Here is a 19357-nt window from a genome sequence, read left to right on the forward strand (position 1 = left end):
AAAAACAAAATAAAAAAAGACCAGAAAGTCCCTTGTGGAGTGTTCAGGCAGGCTGATGAAGCCTTCAGACATGGTATGGCAAGAAAGATGTGTAGGTGAAGATTGTGTACAGTGATTTTATTACTGCTGCCATTTCATTTTATGTGCGAGTGTTAGGAAAAATGAATATTACTAGTGCTGAGGAAGAGATGAACAAGACACTAGGAGAGGGCAGAATTGAAGTCACATATGTGCAAAAGAATGAGTAGAAACCTAGACAACATGAACCTCTTCACACTTCAAGGTACATGAATCTGAATTAGGTATTTGAGCAGATAATGAGGGGTAGGTGTGGCAAATTGCTAGAGGTGTCTGTCCTTTTCTTTGACTCAGAGGAAATCCTAAGTGGGGAAACAAAAAGACTAAGATAAGGTCTGTCCTTAGTTTATGTCAGGATTTTCACTTAAGTTTTGTTTTGGTCATCTAGTGCTTTTGTAAAATGAAAGGACACTTGCCATTCTGATCTTAAAAGCCAAATAAGTTGGCTTGCGGAAAAAAAGTTTGGAAGCAAAACTAACATTTTTGGGCAGCCGTTACCTGAAAGGGCTATTAATATGTGTCCCTGTAGAATCTAGAAATTTAACTAGAGTTTGGATCTGCTTTAGGACGGTTAGCACTGTCTGAGATCAATGTTCATACTTTCAACATTGTTAGAAGCTTTTGTAAGTATGTTTTGTATGGTGAGCCTGCATCAGGTGCAGATGGTGTCTATAAATCTATAGCAGTGGCTGAAATAACTTCCTGTGAAGTGAAGCATTTTGCTTAAGAACATTTTCATACGTTTTCTTATATGAACATTCCCTTGATTTCATTTAGCTTTTATGTTAAGTAATTAAGTATATTTACAGATGAAAATCTAGTTGATAAACTTTTGCTGCTGCCCATGAAGAAAAAAATACCCTGCCAACTTTCTGTTAATGCATAAGTTTTCTTGGTACCCAAGATTTTGGAAGGTGACAGAATATTTTGTAAATGCAGGATGTACACGTGAAGCTCTTGGGAGCTTGGGACAGATTGAGAAGCAAAGGGATGTAGGTTATACGAAGATGAGAACAGCAAAAATGGTATTTTAATACAATGTAGTTTGGGACAGTCTACATTGTGTTTTTTAATTAAATTGAAGTTTATGTGATCCCTTTGGTTGAAATACTAATGATCCTACTTTGTATAACAACTAACCATTTTAAAGAGGAACTCTTATTCTCAGCCAAACTTTTAACTGTGAAAATTTGATTTTACCTTTCAGGCATTGATGTGATTTTTTTTTTTTTTTCTTCCTAATCCACTGCAGATAAAGTAAAGGCAAAACTCCTCATCCCCTTTTCTCTCCTGTCTATTCATGCTAATGGGGCTTTACATATTAAAGTTCTTCGATCATACATCACAAACGTCTTTCCCTGTTACTGTGAGTTGGCAGTAGGGACAAATGGGCAGAGGGACTGGCCTTACTGATTACTTTGCAAATGTTAACAGTTTCGGGTAAGAATATAGGAAGGAATTCCTGAAAGGTAAAAGGATTTCCAAGAGCTTATTCACATTTTTATTATTCTTTGACTGAGCACAAAAGTTCGTCTTTAAATAGTAGCAATAGCTGCCATATTGGGGTGGGCATTGAAATTAAATAAACCTGTGGGTTGTCTTGCTGTTCCTGAAGTAACACACCAGTGAAGTTTGGGAAGTACTTTCTTTAGAAAGTGCCAGTGTCAGGACATGTGATGCTAAGACAAAATTTTTTTTTTTCCAGCTCTTAGAGGAACGATAGGAAGCTTGAGACTATCCAAGCTGCTAAATATTTTAGGAGCCTGGTTGTGTTAATACTTGAACATATGAGCAGTCATTTGTGATGCAAATTCATATCTGGCTGCTACTTTCTCTTTTCCAGATAGCAGAAATTGTCTGCCAGAGGGCTTTTCATTATTATTTCCCCCCCCCACCCCCCGCCCCCTCCTGGTGTGAGCATGATCAAACAGCAGGACTTAGTATAGCGAAGAATAAAACAAGAAAAAAAATGCATGAAACCTCAGTAAATGGGTGAATAGACATATATTTAATAAAATTGTTAGTTTAATAATCTTGAAGTCTTAGATGTTAAGTGTGAATGTCTGATTGAATGAGAGTCCTGAAAGTTAGTTAGTCCTACAGTAATGTACTCACATCTTGTTCTTCTCCAATTTCAGTATTATGGACTGCAAATCTTGGAAAATGTGATAAAAACAAGATGGAAGATTCTTCCAAGGAACCAGTGTGAAGGTAGGGAGGGATTTTTGTCTTCTCCTCTTAACTTTGTCTCTTAACTGAGATTTAGACCGTCAGTCCCCATGTAAGTAATTTTCAGCTTGAAAAACAATTAGGCTAGTAACTTTTCCTCATGTCGTAGGACCATCTGTGTTTTTCTGGATGATGAAACCATGTCTTTCCCTTTCGTGATAATGGTCTCAGTGGGATGGTGAGCACATAAATTTCTGTAAATGTCATGGGAAGGTAAAAGGTGTGACTGACAGTTTTGAAACATCGTCACTTAAATGCTGTACTGACTTATAGGCCAAACTTATCTGAAGAGGTCTAACCTTATGCAGCTTCTGAAGTCAGCTCCTGGCTTTGAGGTAGAGGTTTCGATTCTCTCTATTTGGCACAGGAGGCTCTCTTCAGCTTGTCTGGGCTGTGTATGCAGCCCCACCAGTATGCTGTCATGTTTTCTGGTAGACTCCGTGGTCCGTCTGGTAGCATGTGTAGATTTATGTGACTCTTTTGAAATTGTAAGCAGTCATAATTATTTAAAAACAGAAACACAAAGTAAATGTGTAGTCTTACCTATTAATGGTCATTCATTCTTTTAGACAGTGAGATACTATAAAGTCTGCTTTGAATTCATGTTAAGTGTATATGAAGCTAGATTGCTGTAACTGGAAGTGCAGTGTAGGGCAAACCCCAGTATTCTGTCATTGCAAGGAATCTGGAAGTCTTAAAATAATGTTTTTTTGGTTTTTTTTCTCTCCATCCCTTATAGCTTGCGGTGTGTGTTGAATTTTAGACGTTAGCTATAGTAAATGGAGGTACCTCTGTGGTACAGGATTAGTGCTTGTTCACGTTGCTTTCTGTCAAGCCATGGTAATTTGGACTTCAAAACATTGAGTAGAACTACTTTAAATTCTTGACATTGAATGTTGTCACCATTCTATACTTGGCTTTTTACTAAAAGCTGGTTTTGGAACTCATTGAAGTTATTCCAAATTCCTGTGTTCTGCTGTGAACTTTTATTAACAATGCCAAGATGTGCTTTAACTTTTTACTGCCAGTGCTTAGGTTCTGGAACTATATTGATTAAAATGTAATTGTAAATGTCGATGAAAACAAATGTGTGGAGGGAGACTTCCACGTTTTTGTGATTAGTATTCTTCTCACCTTTCCGCCTGCTCCTTCCAACTATAGGTTGACAGATAAAGTGCAGCTGCTGTTGAAAGTGGAAATAGGGTTTCATACTCATTCTGCTGTTGGAAACAGACTTGCAGGCTTCTAGGGAACAGCTTCAACTAAGGCTCAAACACAACTATGCCCTTTTGAGAAACTAAGGGAACACCCTGAAGTTAAGTCTTCTGCGTGCTTTTAATAATTAGAGTATCTCAACTTACTCCTATCTGGTTACATTCCTGACTATGAGCACTTAGTTTCAGCATTTGGAAGTTGTTCTCCTAAAGTTTTTGGCTGTGGGAGCAGAGCAGGAAGAAAGTAAGGAGTCGGTAGCTTGAAGCAGTTACTCAGCTTACTACTGCCCGCTGGTGAAGTGAGGCATAGTAGAATAGGAGATGTCACAAAGGTAGACCTACTTGACAGTTTGGAACTGAACAAGTGCCAAATACAGAATATAATTGAGTAATTTTAAGTCTTAAAAAGACATACTCTTAATGCATAGAATAGGTGAGAAATCGTGGTGGTAGGATGAGGATGCTGGCTGTGCTTTGAGTCATGTTATCTCATCTGTTCTTGAAATGCCAAGATAATACTGGATACATGGCTTAAGTGAATTGTGGAACTGATATAGTTGAGTTGGCGTTTTAGATTTTTGTTACATCACTGTTTGCATGATGGTACTGTTTGACTGGTTCCTGTCATCTAAGCAGATGCAATAACAATAGCTAGATACATTGCAATGCAAAATAAAGTTACTGTCTGTAGTTGTGCAATCAACTTAAGGTATTCTGTTCTTATTTTTCCTGACTTGTACTACTTCTGCAGATGCCAGAGGGAAAAAAGTTCCTTCATGCTGACAAATGTGTGTCTTTAGTTCCACCTTTTAAAATATTTTGCCTTTCACAGAGCCAAACTAAAATTGTGAAACTGACTTTTATCCTCACATTGTAGGGGAATTGAGTTAGTTGGCTTTTACTTGTCTGGTTTCTCCTGTACATGAATAGAAGAGGAACCAAATATATTTAGCGTACCGTGGCATTTGATCCATCTCGGCCTCAGTGGTGTAGGAGGGAGAATCAATGTTTCATCTCCAATCCAGTTTCATCTGGTCTGTGGTGGTGGTTGTTTTTTTATTTTTTTTTGGCTAATGGTACTGGCTGGTACAAAAGAACTGCTCCAGAGCTCATTCAGACAGTTTGATTACCTGGGAGATAAGACGACTGGTTAAATTGAGGTTTCCTTGATTCTGACTCCAGTCATTCCTTCAGTTGACAGGATTTTCCTGTTTGGAGTGTAACTAGTAAAATATGGGTGCAGGAAACTGAAACTCAATATGACAAAGTAATGCTTAGTAACAAAGCAATTCACGCAGGTTATAAATGAGTTAATTTTACCTTATATCTTACTTTATAAAACTTAACATGTCTAATTTGATTTGTGTAGTAAATACAGCTGTCAAATCTTACTTTTGGTTAAGATGAAACTAAATCCATTTATGAGAAAATACTGTTTTCCCTTTAGCATTAGCAGTGCTTGAGAGTTGAAGAGCAGACTTGAATTGAGCTGTCAGTGAATGAAAAAGTTTTTGAAACAACCTGCCTGAAAATGGTTGGAGAAATGAAATGATGTCATTAATTACAGAGCCTGAACTGTAGCCTGAACTGTAACCTTTTTTTGAGTTGTTCCCCCCCCCCCGCTATACCTCAAATTGTATGTCAGAATGACTTGCTGGGCCTTGAGGTTAGCCAGGGTTTTGTTACTGCTTCTGTCTGAATGTTGGGAGGTTATAGCTTCCAGCCTGGAATTCCAAATGCAAGTAGGAAAATATGTTTTCTTCAGATGTGTTCTTTGGACTTGAAACTCCATTCTTAAGTTTGCTTTTATTTTAAAATAGCTTTTAGTCTTGAACTCTTCTGGCCCTGGTGCCTTTTAACTTGTGAAAAGTTGGTCTTTTTTTTTGTTTTTTCTTTGTTCCTCAGGTGTCACTGATTTTTGAAGGTTGAGGATTGTAAGCACTTTTGGAAAGTTCATCTGTATTTTCCCATAATTCTAAAACAGGAATTGGGCAAAACAGTTTACGTTTCTAGAATACTTATGTGATTACTCTGCTTTTTCTTGTTCTTGAATTTTTTTGTTTGCTTTTGGAGTTAGCAGTTTGAACCAATTGCTGACCTGGTTATCTAGACAAAAGTGGAATTTATAGAACACAGTACTGGTAAAATTCAGTTAAATGAGATGCCTGGCCTGCATGTTCAGCCTTCAGACACATTTAGCAGTAGACCATAGCAATGGCTTAGACTTGCTCTTTATAATTATTATTTAGTCTTTAAGAGAATGCTTTGGATTGCTCTTACATGTATGCAAATGATGTAATGTGGTTTTCATTCAAACCTTACAGAGGCTGCTTTAGTGAAAGGTGGGTGGCATATTCCAGAACATCCCATACAGTGGTGAACTTGGCTTATTTCCAGAGTATTGTACTATCATTCTCAAGTAAAAATACTCAGTTTATTGAGGTAGTAATAAATTGCTTTAAACTCTGATACTCTGTAAAGTTGATTGTTTAATAATGCTTATAAAGGATGTCATTTGATGAAAGTGCTATGGTCTCAATAGGATTTTCTCTTACAGTGTGAAAACCTGCCTAGAAATATAGGCTTCTTGGTCTTCCAATTCAGTGATACGTTTCATTAATCCTGCAATGTGAAATGAAATTATGTTCCCGTGAACAGAGCGAGCTTGTCTGGAGTGTCTTGAGTTGGAATGGATAAGCACTACTTCATTATGAAACCTGAATTGCTTGTACAACTTTTCTCATTTTGAAATGGAAAAAAAAAAAAAGTGAAGTGTTCAGAGAGAGATGTGGTTTATGGTGGCTCACGGGAAGGTCCTGGAGTTAAGTATAAAGCTTCTGATGTAGTGGAAGCTGCTGTAGAAGAGATTTTTCTGTGGAGTGATTAGATATTTTAATGGAAATTTCTGGCCTGCTTGACGAAGAGATGTTTTTTGATTCTCTGTGTCATGAAGGGGGAATGAGCTACATGGCACTTCTGTGTGTGTGTGTGTGTGTGGGGTGAAGACAAGCTCTATGCCCTTTTTAAGAGTTTTCGTGAATTAGTTTTTTTTTTTCTGCTGAAAAGCAAATAGATAATGGATTGATCGGCTTCACCACTAACAGGGACAGATGATTTGTGGGACAATATGGGAAAGCATTGTTTCTTAAGACTAAAAACAAGATGTTATTTTGACCACATTTTGGAACTACTTAAACAGTTTACTATAAGTGTGTATGCATACAAACATCCTTGGAGGGGACAACTCAGCTTTAGGATTTGGAATTCTAATTTTGGTTGCAAAATAATGTTAATTTGCTGAGTTACATTGCCCACCTGCTTCACTTACTCCTCTTATTCTTTAATATAAGTGGAGAATTTGTTAATTATAGTAAACTAGTACAAACTCGCATCTGCAATACCAGTTGCAATAGTTTTCAATGTTTGTTAAATGTTTGTGCACTGTAACTGCATAAAAGGATGTGCTTGTATGTCTTAAGAACAAGAAGTGGTTTTGGCTACAGGTGTGTACTCGCTGACTGTGTGCATTCATGGTAACATGCTGTATTCAGTCACGATAGGAACTCCTCTGAGCTCAGGTTACACAGCCTAGGTGAGATGTAATTGCTTCTAAAAGCACGTCCAAAGATTAAACTGTAGGATATTTCACACTGCTCAAGTTTAGACTGCAGAATTTACTGATGTTGGATAATGTGATGTTCCTCACTGTTCCAGTCCAGCTCTAACCACTGCATAGCTTGGGTCACCTGTGAAAATACTTTCCCTCCAGAAAGTCTTTCAATTTTACTGTATGTTTGCCTCTCTGTAGAGGAGCAACTTTCACATAGGGACTACAATATCTAATGTTCATCTACAGACTTTCTAAAAGGCCTTGAATCAATGTCCTTGCTCTATCCTCTTTTTTTTGTACTTGGTACAAAAGTACTTTTTGTACTTTGCTTACCAGAAAATGCTAACAGTGGTGCTAGTCCAGGCCTTCTGACAGTGATGATGTCCAGCCTTTCTGATAGTTAGAACATAGGTTGAGGTTGGAGCTAGGCTGATCTATTACTTAACTGCTGTGGATAAAGATGTTCCTCACCTGTGCACTTTTTGATGTATTTGAGCCAGTACTGGTGCTTCTCTGGCACAATAGTGAACTGGTTCAGGGAGCTAAGCTGGCAAAAGGTAGCTTCAAAACTGTTTTAAAACTATGGAACTTTTTTGGTAACTATTTTTCTACTCGTTCAGCCTCTGAACAAGTTTTTGAGCAGGTGCTAGGACTGCCAGTGCTGTGTCAATAAAAGTTTTGGAATGGAAAACAGACTCTGCTCCCTTTGGTCTCAGGTTGTCATGAGAGCAGTGTAGTTGTAATGTCAGATGGTCCTTGAAGAATGTTATGTGTGTCCTGAGTATTGTGGTTGGGATTTTTTTTTTTCCTTCTGTTTTATTGGAAGGTCTGTTTTCCAGGAATGTCTGTCTCTTCCTGTTTGGCTCAGTGAAGGGTCTGAACTTGGCAGTTGTGTTGTTGCCATCTTTGAGACTTGTTCAGCTGCTTCTGTGATTGAAGGATACCTTCTAGGCAGTGGTTGCCTGTGCATGTCCTGTGGCTGGGTCCTTAAAATAACACTTCCTTTTAAGGTCTCAGAACACACTGATTTTAGCAAATTCAGTGGACTGCTACCCTTGAACAGTTTCTTGGACATGTTCTGCTGAAAAATGGTAACTAGCCTATGTGTTTATTTTTGTCAGAGTATAAAGTTGAAATATGTTTGCTCTACTGAGAATTATCTTTGCTGTAGAATGATAAAGAAATGAGCTATTAAATATGGAGCACAAACCACAATACTTCAGTAAAAAAAAAAAGGCCATTTAAGCCAAAAAAGGCATTAGAGAATTGGATAGCTGCTGCTTTTAAGGGATTAAGAATATGACTTTGTTCACTGGATGGAAGAAGACCTGAGGAGCCTGCAGCATGACCAGTGAAAACGAGCAAACTTTTTGGGTTGTCTTTTGAGCTGTGATCACCATTTTTTTTTTTTCAATGGAGAAACTTTGGACCTGAGCAACTGTTTTCACCTGCTGATCTCAAGGCCAGATAGATGGTGGCACAGCATTCAAGTTGTAACTAAACAGCATAATACTATTGATGCAGCAAGATGGAAAATATGCAGCTTTGGAGCTGGAAGTCTAAGAACAATACTCGCTTTCTAATTCCTTTTTGAAATGCGTAGAGTTGCAACAGTAGGGCTTCCCTTAGTGGTTTGGCAGACGATTACTATGGTTTAGTTTCTGGCACTGCAGACCTATTTCCATACTATTTTGGGGGCTTTCGTATCTCATTTGTGAATTATTGTAACACTTCAGCAAAGTGTGTGTTTTTTAGCTTTAAAATACTAGGACATGCCTACGATGTCAGACTAACGCTAGTGCTTGGTAATAACTCTTACCCAGTGACTGACAGTGGTATTTATTTTGTTGATGACCATTCTTCTGGAGTAGTGTGGATTGATCCCAGTTGATAATGATGAATAGTTTCATTTGTAATTGGAACTACCTGTAGAACAGCTCCTGTTTTAGTATGTATCTAATGGCTCAAAGTCTAGACCTAGTTTTCCCAGATTTCATGAGAATGCAATTACCTGACTGTTTCTTTTAATCCTGTAGCTCAGGCCTGAAATGCAAAAAAAAAAAGACTAATTCTGGGTAAAGCCCTAGAAATGTTTTAAAATTTAGAATAGTGGCTAGGGGAAGACAAAATGTCTCCAACATAAGGCATTCTTCTCAGTAGCGACAACTTTTTCTAAAATCAACATATGCGTTTTGTCTGCATGAGTTAGTTGATTGTCTTGTTGAAGAAATGATTGAAACCAGATTTTGGGTTCATGAAGTTGAATAGCAAAACATACACCTATTCTAAAACTTCACTATGACAAGAAAACGCTTGCCCAGTTTGAAAGTGTTTAATCCCTGATGTGCTCAGGTGGATCATTGTGTCAAAGCTATGTTGAAGTAGAAGTATTAGTAGTGTTCATCTAGTTCATGGGTCCAGATCCTCTGTGCATGCCTTTCCTTGAAGTCAGATGTTTTTGTACAGAAAGGTTTTAGATACGTGTATTGTGCTGAAAAGTCACTTGGAAGGCCATTGTTTCCATGTCTTCAGTAATTGATAGGTTAATGGTGAGGAGGGAGCTGAGGATTAGGTGGCAAAATTAAACTTTAGGCAGCATAGCTTGCTACAGTGTTTTGTTGGGTTTTTGGTTTTTTTTGTGGTGGAGCTGAAAACTCTGAAGTAATTTTAAAACATTTGTAGAAGAAACACAACCAAATGAGTGATTTAAATACAGTCTGTGCCCCCAGTTGACAAATGGTTAATTTAAGCAAAAAAAGCAGAAGCAATAAATCAGAATTTACTAAGAGTTTTGTAATCCATAGCATCCATGTGTGCCATAAAAGCACAGTAGTCCAAATCCAAGTGCGTCGTACTATAGTGGTGAATAAAGTTTTAAGTTTCGTTCTTTTAAGATTGTTCAGGGAAAACTTTGCTAAGCTCTGGCACGGTGTTTCACTTTTAAATGCTGTGCATAGGAATTCCTGTGTTTAAAATGGATCACCTAAGTAAACTGGAGCATCTCTGAACTTTTATGTACAATGAAGGTGATGTATCAAAGCTTTCCATCCAATTCTAGCTAACTTGGCATTAAAACTGGAGTCATGCTTAGAAAGCTCTATTTATTTTTGGAGTTCACTTTTTATTAAAGCATTAGTCAAAGAAGATGGAGCACTCTTGTTCCTATTTTGCCATTGTAAGCGCATGGCTGAGGCAGTGAGAATATACCTGCCAACTTTGGAGTTGTTAGGTATGATCTGAAAAAGCATAATGGGCACAGATATGTTTCCCTGAAGGAGCTCTACATACAGCAGCATTTGTAAGTACCTGTTGCAGTATATGTCGGGGCCTGGACAGTGCTGGATGCCATCTTTCCATCTTCAGGCTAGTACAGTGTTGTGCAGTGCTACCAATGCAGGGTTTCTCACAATTTCTTACAGCCTTTAGGAAGCTGATAGATTGATCTGGTACAAATTACTACAGGTACACTCTAATCCTTAGTCTGTTTTCCTTTTGTTTTATTGAAATAGCTTAAGCGTAAAGCCATTTTGTATATCTGAACTATCCTCTTGCAGAATTGATACAAAGGTGGATTTTTTCCATGTAGCACACAAGTTGAGGGATGCTCACTGACACATGCATATATGTTCCTTAGAGGTGTTTCTTTTTAAAAACATGTGAAGAGTCTGAATTTAAAAATATTTATTACTCCATTTGTGATATCTGGCATAGTTGAAAATAAATTCCTAACTCTTCTGCAGGTATTAAAAAATATGTTGTCGGCCTAATTATCAAGACCTCATCTGATCCAACATGTGTAGAAGTAAGTGAATTCTTTTCAGGGGAGGAAGAGGGAGGGGAATACTATGCGTAACCTGACTCTTCTCTTCTCTTCTCTCCAGAAAGAGAAAGTGTATATTGGGAAACTGAATATGATTCTTGTTCAGGTAAGCTAGAGTTCATAAAGTTTTAAATCTTGTTATAAAGTCTTTGGGTTTGCATATGTATCTAACATATGGATGCTTCACTTTTCAGATACTGAAACAGGAATGGCCAAAGCACTGGCCAACTTTTATAAGCGATATTGTGGGAGCAAGCAGGACTAGTGAAAGCCTTTGTCAGAATAATATGGTGATCCTTAAACTATTGAGTGAAGAAGTGTTTGATTTCTCCAGTGGCCAGATCACTCAAGTAAAAGCTAAGCATTTGAAAGACAGGCAAGTATATATATTTAAATCTTAATAAATAGCGTAGATTTTGTGCTTGCTGCGAAATAGTTCCTCTCACTTTGAGCTTTTGAGTGAACACCTACAGCTTGTCTAATTTGATTGCTGAGGCTGAGCGGGTTACTGATTTTTCTTTAAAGCAGTACTGCTAGGTGATACCAAACTTATTTGTACACACAGATATTTCTACCTTACTGCAAAGTAGCATTAGTCAACAGCTGATGGTTCCTACCCTTTTAACAGAGCATTCAGCATTGCTTGTATTTCTAAGCCAGAATTTGCAGGCACAGACTTTGAGCTACTTCAGAATATGCGTTATTACCATGAAAATTGGTAAAAGCCAGGTGGTTTGTGAATTCCTCCATGACATAGGTCTTCAGGACCTGTTCTGAAGTGTAGATGTTTTGATTAAAGTAGATAGGATTGTGTATGGAATGTGGAAATACTTAATTTTTAATTTATTTTTTTACAGCATGTGCAATGAATTCTCCCAGATATTTCAACTATGTCAGTTTGTGATGGTAAGTCTAATTTCTTTAATGACATTTTAAAAAACCTCCCCCCATCGTGCCTAACAATATCATAAACGTTAATGGTCGTTTACAGGAAAACTCCCAAAATGCTCCCTTAGTTCATGCAACTTTGGAAACTCTGCTACGATTTCTGAACTGGATTCCTCTGGGATATATATTTGAGACCAAGTTAATCAGCACACTAATATACAAGGTACTCATGCAAAAATTGATGGCTCTTAAATTTAAATAGAAGTTGCAAAAAAGCTTAGCGTGCAACACTCTTGTAATACTCTTTATTTTTTTTCTTCTCTCAATAGTTCTTAAATGTTCCCATGTTTCGAAACGTCTCTTTGAAGTGCCTCACAGAGATTGCAGGTGTCAGTGTAAGCCAGTATGAAGAACAGTTTGTAACACTTTTTACACTGACCATGATGCAGTTAAAACAGGTAATGTTTTGAAGAAATCTCTCGTGACTGTTTCATTTTGCAGAATCTACTTCTGTAGAACCTAGTTCAGTTTACAAATTTATATTCATTATAGAGCTCTTGATAAGACAAATATTATTCTTCAGTGATATTTATGACTTGATCAGAAGATGCTAAGTATATTTTTCTGACTCTAGATCACAGCTGTATTTCTGCTACATTGATTTGTTTTGATTAATTTAAGAGGCTTTTTGAGCATTCGGGCTGTCTGATGGGGAAAGTTGAGAGAGATGCAAAAAAGTGTACTGCATGACTCACAAGACCTAAACTGACCTAACTTCTGCAAGTTGCTATTTAATTTTTGAAATGGATAGAACGTTTGTCATATAAAGCCATGCTTTAAATTTATATAATTTGATGTTTCCCCTCTGAGCAGTTCAGATTCAGGTACATGAGTTTGTAGCTTTCCTCATTGTATTTGCAGCTTAGGTGAGCAGTTGCAAGGGTTTTCTTTGACAATTTTTTCCTCTGTTTGCAATGTTTTAGGTTCTCTAGTACAGGCATGCTTCTTTTAATATCCCCATTCCCCTCAGCTTCAAGTGGTGCTATAGGATTTTTATTTAGTTATAGTTAAATTTAAAGGTAGATTTTTGTCCTCACCAAAGTTATTTTGTTAGGCAGCTGAACATTACTTCCTCAGGTTTTACAAATGAAGCTCTTGATCCTAAATGCCAATATATCTGGCCCAAGTTTTTCCTCAAAACATCAGTTGAATGCCAAGTTGGGTATTTGGCATCTTTTGCAGCCTGCAGGTTTTTAGCCTGACTGTTGTTTATGAATTTGATGCAAACTGTTACATTTATTGCAAATATTTGACTCTCTAAGTTTGTCAAATGAAGGTGGAGAACAATCAAAACCACACAAAAGCTGGCAGCAGCGAAAGTGTTAAACTTTTCTCTCTGTTCTATAGCTTAGTAGTGTTGACTTTAAAGAATGTAGTTCACTAATTGATGACAATGTTGAAAATGTTTTGTTTGTATAATGATAGAATTTAAAAGCCAATGAATCTCTTACGAGGTGCCAGAGATCTCTACAAGATTACTGAAAAACATGTTCCAGTATCCTTCAGAGTCTTCCTTGCTAATTTCTAAATATTATGGAGGAGGTCTTTCGTGTTGTTTTAACATTATGATGATATAATGTTTTGAAACTTCTAACATTACTAGGGACAGGTAACATACATTTTTTTGGAACATCTTTGCCTGATGCCAATTGGAAATGTCTGTGATAGAGTAGATACTTTCCTTGTTCACAGCTGCTGTTACAAGGGATGGAAGAAGTTTAGTTTATGATAACTTTTGTATCTGGTTGCATTTTCCGCCTTACTGTCCATCTTGGGATCAAGTATGAAATGAAGGAGCTGTGAGACTTTTTTGTAAGAAAGCTCTGCAAAGAGGGGATGCCATGAAGAGCAGAGGGCTTTTTTGCCAAAAGAGCAAAATACTTGTTAATATACAGTAGTTCCACTTCTGTATAAAATGGGAAATTCTTGATTATGTCTGTATTCTTTTTATTAGATGCTTCCTTTAAATACCAATATCCGACTTGCATACTCAAATGGAAAAGATGATGAACAGAACTTCATTCAGAATCTCAGTTTGTTTCTCTGCACGTTCCTCAAGGAACATGGTCAACTTATAGAAAAAAGATTAAATCTGAGGGAAACATTAATGGAGGTAAGTTGCTCAGTTTATCCAGTTTCAAAATATAGCAAGCGTGTTCTCACAGTCAAAGGATGTGATAGTAATACAATTTCTAGATCATTGTACTTATAGTGGGTAAGAGGAAAAAAAAATCTTATTTCCTTCACATGATTAGTAAATAACATGAATAATACGAAAAACCTTTGAAAATTTTTGTTTGCTAGTATGTCTCAATGGCACTCTGTTTTCAGTGATCCTATATTAATACAATGTCTGAAGATCATAGGTCGCTGTCTCTCCCTCTTCTTACTTGTTCCTCCTTGAAAGTGTTAAATACTGCTTTAAAATAAATTAATATATTCTTTTTCCATGGGTCTTTACATACCACGTTTTGTGGTTAACTCTTGTATAGAGAAGGGGTTGCTATGACTTTCATCAGTCTGTATGAAGCAGCTCAGTTATGTTTTTATTCTGCATCCAAAGCTGGTTTCTAGGGTACAGCACATGCTGTAGTTCAGTTCTTCCATCCTGGTGTAGCGTCTTGTCTGATTTGCCATTTCCCAAAGTTTAACTGAAAGGCTTTAAATATAATTCTCAAGGACGATACTCTGTTTCTATGTAATAAAGACTAGGTATGCCAGTAACTCTTGATGGCAGAGCTCAACCAAATGACTGTGCATGCTTTATTGTAGTATTACTGGTCTTGGAGGAGGACCTATGGGCCTCAGTTATCAGCTGTCTTACAGCAGTTGCTGAGAATAAGGTTTACAGTTGTCCTTCCTCTGTTCCCTTCTTTTCTTGGAGACTGCTGCATTCTTTTCAATTTTGACAGTAAAGTGCAACTTCACTGTTAAAACCACTGGGATCTGTGGAAATTATTGGAAATTCAGCTAAGAATGAAGGGTTGGAAAGGCTTAAATTCTAGGGAACTACTGAACACTCAAGGTACTACCTCATACCGTAGTGGGGCTAGATCACAAAATGAGGGTTTTTCAGTTGTGTTTTTTAATGGTGAATAAAAATTTTGCTGAGGGTGAGCTGTTCTGTGGTGACTTTTTTGCTAGCTCCCTCCCACTGCTGAGCTCTAAGGGGATGAAACTGGCTCCATAGCCCCTTGAAGTACCACTTCCTGTGCCCAGAATCAAGCCCTGTGCAGGTATGGAGGCAATAGGGTGAGGAACTGCCCTGAGACAGAGGTAGAAAAACAATACCACAGTTTAAACCCGGAGATCAGGTTCCATTGGGAGGGGGAAGTATATCTTGCAGGTGGATTAGCTGTAATCTAACATGTCCATCTGAATTCTAGTCTGTTTTCCAGCTAGTATTCTCAGTATGTTTCTTCTGGGGGTAGCCGTCTACAAAAAATGTAATTAATAAGTTGGTTGGGATTGTAGCTCATTTAGAAGATTGTAGCTCATTTAGAAGATGGACAAGAGGAGTATCACTTTTTTTTTTTATTTTAAAAAGAACAACTATCAACAGTTCCCAAATAATTCCTGAACTTGCAAGTAGTAAGCTTTCAAAATAATTGTGAATCAGGGGAGCACAGATCAGGTGCTTATTTTGAGGCTTTATTAGGAAGACCTATGTAAACGGCTGAAGCTGCTGCACATCCTGTGCAATTGTGTGTAGGTTGGAGGGCAGTTTCTAGGTATTGGCCTCCTCTCTTGTCCAGCATAACTGTGTTAAATTCTTTAAAGCAGACATTTACAAAAGTCAATTCTGAATGACTTGGAGTCTTATATGGGATAATGAAATGTTTAACAAAGTTTTTAGGCTGGCCTAAAATGATTGCAAATTTCACTTCTGTAAGTTCCGGTGTAATAGAACCTAGTTACACAGCTAATTTAAAAAGCTCTATGTCATTCTAACCTGTTTATTCCTGTACTTTGGATGTAGCAGATCTTCTGACATGGTTTCATGGATTCATTGGAGCAGCGTAGACTAGCGAAGAAAGCTTCAGAAGTTATTGCTAGTGAAATTACCAAGAAAAATTGATGTGTATAAGACTAATGTATGGTTGTTTTGAATCCCTCTTTTGACATTGTAGATACAGATGCTGAATCAGGTCTTTACCATCTAAAATGCTCTGAGTTGCTGTATTACTTAAGCTCTGAAAATGTCTTCAGATTTCGTTGTTCCATTCTGTTTGTTCGCTGGTGGGCTATTGCTTTGATGTCTTTCACGAGAGGACTGAAAAATAAGCTAGGCAAAAAATGTTTGGCTACGTGATTCTAATTTCTATTGTTGGTATCTCAGTCTGTCAGAATTGCATTAGTGGCCTTCCCTTCTCAATCTGCTGTGGCTGTTCTGTCAGTAAAGAAATGGAAAATGTTCTGGTAGATGGCTTCTGTGGAAAGCAAGTGAGCAGTATGGCTTTGATGGTTGCCTTCAGTCCTTCAGGGTATAAGGATTCCGAACAAAGCAGCAGTAATAACCTTGAGAATAGCAGTCATTAAAACTAGCTGTTGAGGGTTTTTTGAGGCTTTAAACCAAAATGCCTTGCAGAAGCTCCAGAGGCTGTGAGTTTGATAATTTACAAACAGGCTTATTTGGCTATGGCATTTTTTTTAAGATGTCTTTAGGCTACTTTAGATTTAACAATTGATGCACACTTTGAAAATAACAGTAATTGACAGGGCGCTTTGTTTTTGAGTGGCTCGGCTGGTCAGAAGCCTGACTTGTAATGTCATTGCAATGTTAATGCCTCTTGTTCCTAACTTTTATGTTAATTTGGCATTTTATCAGTATTTGGATAACCAGACTTGAAGCAATGTCATTTTATCTGCAGAAATAATTAGTAATCTGATGTTTAAACCACACTTTTCCAGGCTCTTCATTATATGTTATTGGTATCAGAAGTTGAAGAAACTGAAATTTTCAAGATTTGTCTTGAATATTGGAATCATTTAGCTGCTGAGCTCTACAGGGAAAGTCCGTTTTCAACATCTGCTTCTCCATTGCTTTCGGGAAGTCAACACTTCGATGTTCCTCCAAGGAGACAGCTTTATTTGCCTGTATTGTCCAAGGTAATCCATGCTTAAGTAAAGGTACTGTAAAGGTTTAGGTACTGTTCCTGAATTTAGAGATTTTGCTTCATGTAAGGGGTGAGATAAGAAAACTTGACTTGCTTTGAGTAGTTGGTGATTGATTCAACTCTAGTTATTTAATGTGCCGCAATTGTGAAAATACTTAAGGATGACACCAGTAGATGACGAGTATTAGTATGGTGTTTCAAATTTTTTAAGATACTTATTACAAATGTAAGACTAATTTTTTAAAAAATAAATCTATATTAAACTGTTTCTTTAAACAGATAAAGGCTGGCGTGTTACAGTTGGAGGAAATAAAAAAGTGTGTGTATGGAAAAAGTGGTCCTTAAAAGACCCCTAATATTACATACGCATTTTGAAGCTCTAGAAAGTATACTTCATAGGTGGCTGGTTGGTGGCTTTTTTTGTTGGTGTGTTTGTGTAGGGTTTTTTTTTTAACTACTTAGTTTGTTCCGGGAGAGAGAGAAATCAGCAGGCTCTATTCTTAATGGCTTTTGAGTTAACATGTCTCTGTAGAATCTTAATGTGAGCTAATCTCATGAAGTGCTAGATACACCCTTTATATGGGTCAGATTGCCTGACCAGGGTGCTCTGGAAACAGCTGTGGAGCTATGCGTGTATTTTCACGTTACGGTTTGATTCAATTTTAACTTTACTTTGCAACATACAGGTTCGATTGCTAATGGTTAGCCGTATGGCTAAACCTGAAGAAGTCCTAGTTGTGGAAAATGATCAAGGGGAAGTAGTACGAGAATTCATGAAGGATACAGATTCCATAAACTTGTATAAAAATATGAGAGAAACGTTAGGTAAGTGTACTAGCTGGTATTTTTGTGCTGTAGGTCTGTGCAGCTGCATCAGCAGCATGTATGTTACAGAACGTTAGCTTATGATCTGAATTAGAATGCGTGGGTAAAATGATTATCAGTGAGGAGCAGTACACAGACTTGAAAGGGAGGAGGCAGTGTTGGTCTGAAGTTTTCTGTTTTAAGCATGTTGTGTTGTATAACTTGGTTAAGTAGTAAGACACTACTTCATTTTTGTCTCTTGCCTTTTCCCATTGAACACCACCATCTGATATTCCTTTACCAAAATGTTTCAGATCCAGTGAAACCTTAGTTTTGTCAGAAAGCTGTTAAATTGGAAGGATTTTTCTGAAGTGGACTTGCTGGTTATTACTTCACTTGTAGTTGTAGTCTTGTGTAGACCAAGCACTCCTCAGCAAAAATGATTTCTTCCTTCAATAGGTCTTCTGAATACTTTAAATATTTTTTTATAGTATTCTTAAACAAAACACAAAATTCCAGCCGGAACTTAAGCTTCAAACATCTTTTCCAAAGTTAGTGCTGAGGTCTTATAAGGACCTTGCTTGAAAGTACAAAAGCTACAATTAATTACATACCATGTAGGAAAAATAAAAAAATTGACATCTGTGAGCACACTGAAGAACACCAGAATCAGTATTTCTATAGCATTTAATGTAGCAAGTGTATTTTATTTTTAGTGTGTGTGTATACTAGTATACCATTACCTTTAGAAGTCTCATGTTTAACTGTGACCATTTTGTCAGTGAATTGATAGTCCTTATGTATTTTAGTGATAACTTAGGGTTTTTGAGCCAAGAAAAAAATTTCAGAGTCCTAACTGCAACTTGAGGGAGCAGGGGGGATTAGAATTGTCACATTTAGGACATCCAACCTTCACTACTACTTTTCTATCAAATCCTTTAAGGGAACACTGACTGTTTAGTAACAGGTTTATGAACTAGGGGGGGTGAGGGGGGGAAGCTGCATGATGCAAAGTTTTTGTGGATTTTTTTTTTTTCTTTATTCTCACCTTTGTGCTTGTGAGGTAGGTACAGCCAGAATTAGATTAATTGTTCTAATATCTTTTCATATGGAACATGAAAAAATTTTTTGTTTGATTTATTGTATTAAAAGTTTAATTTATTGTATTAAAATTATTACCATATGTCCTGAGCCTTAGTCCTATTTCCAGATACAGGATTATTTATATGGAAATGCAGGTTTAGTTAGTGTTTGATTTCTGGTGTTAACTGTTGCGTATAGTGTATTATCTTTAAGATTCACTTTAAAAAAAAAAAAAAAAGATAATGTGGCGGAAGCTGTATTCTGTGGCAGAGTAAAAATCGATTTCTCAATCTGGCCTTAAATTGCTTTTGACTTGCTGGGATTTAGAATTTCATATTAGAGACACTAATCCTATTAGGGGCTGATGCAAGTGTCTGAATTGTGATACTTGAATCTTCCCATCTAGACTTGGTTAGGAGTACCATCTCAGCTTTAATGGTGGATTATTGCAACC

The 19357-nt window shown here is 37.2% G+C and overlaps 1 protein-coding gene across 6 annotated transcripts in view; it reads left to right on the forward strand.

Annotated features, from left to right (window-relative positions):
• The window catches only part of XPO1 (exportin 1), a 40376-nt gene that overhangs the window by 10398 nt on the left and 10621 nt on the right, over positions 1 to 19357 (forward strand). For all 6 annotated transcript variants that reach the window (XM_075496942.1, XM_075496940.1, XM_075496941.1 and 3 more), the window contains 10 exons: positions 2217 to 2289; positions 10872 to 10933; positions 11013 to 11057; positions 11146 to 11327; positions 11809 to 11857; positions 11943 to 12062; positions 12169 to 12297; positions 13854 to 14012; positions 16811 to 17008; positions 17703 to 17841. In XM_075496942.1, the coding sequence (XP_075353057.1) occupies positions 2217 to 2289; positions 10872 to 10933; positions 11013 to 11057; positions 11146 to 11327; positions 11809 to 11857; positions 11943 to 12062; positions 12169 to 12297; positions 13854 to 14012; positions 16811 to 17008; positions 17703 to 17841 (1156 nt within the window). The remainder of the gene's footprint in view (positions 1 to 2216; positions 2290 to 10871; positions 10934 to 11012; positions 11058 to 11145; positions 11328 to 11808; positions 11858 to 11942; positions 12063 to 12168; positions 12298 to 13853; positions 14013 to 16810; positions 17009 to 17702; positions 17842 to 19357) is intronic.

The sequence above is a fragment of the Mycteria americana genome, chromosome 3, assembly GCF_035582795.1.
Source record: "Mycteria americana isolate JAX WOST 10 ecotype Jacksonville Zoo and Gardens chromosome 3, USCA_MyAme_1.0, whole genome shotgun sequence".
Taxonomy (NCBI): Eukaryota; Metazoa; Chordata; class Aves; order Ciconiiformes; family Ciconiidae; genus Mycteria; species Mycteria americana.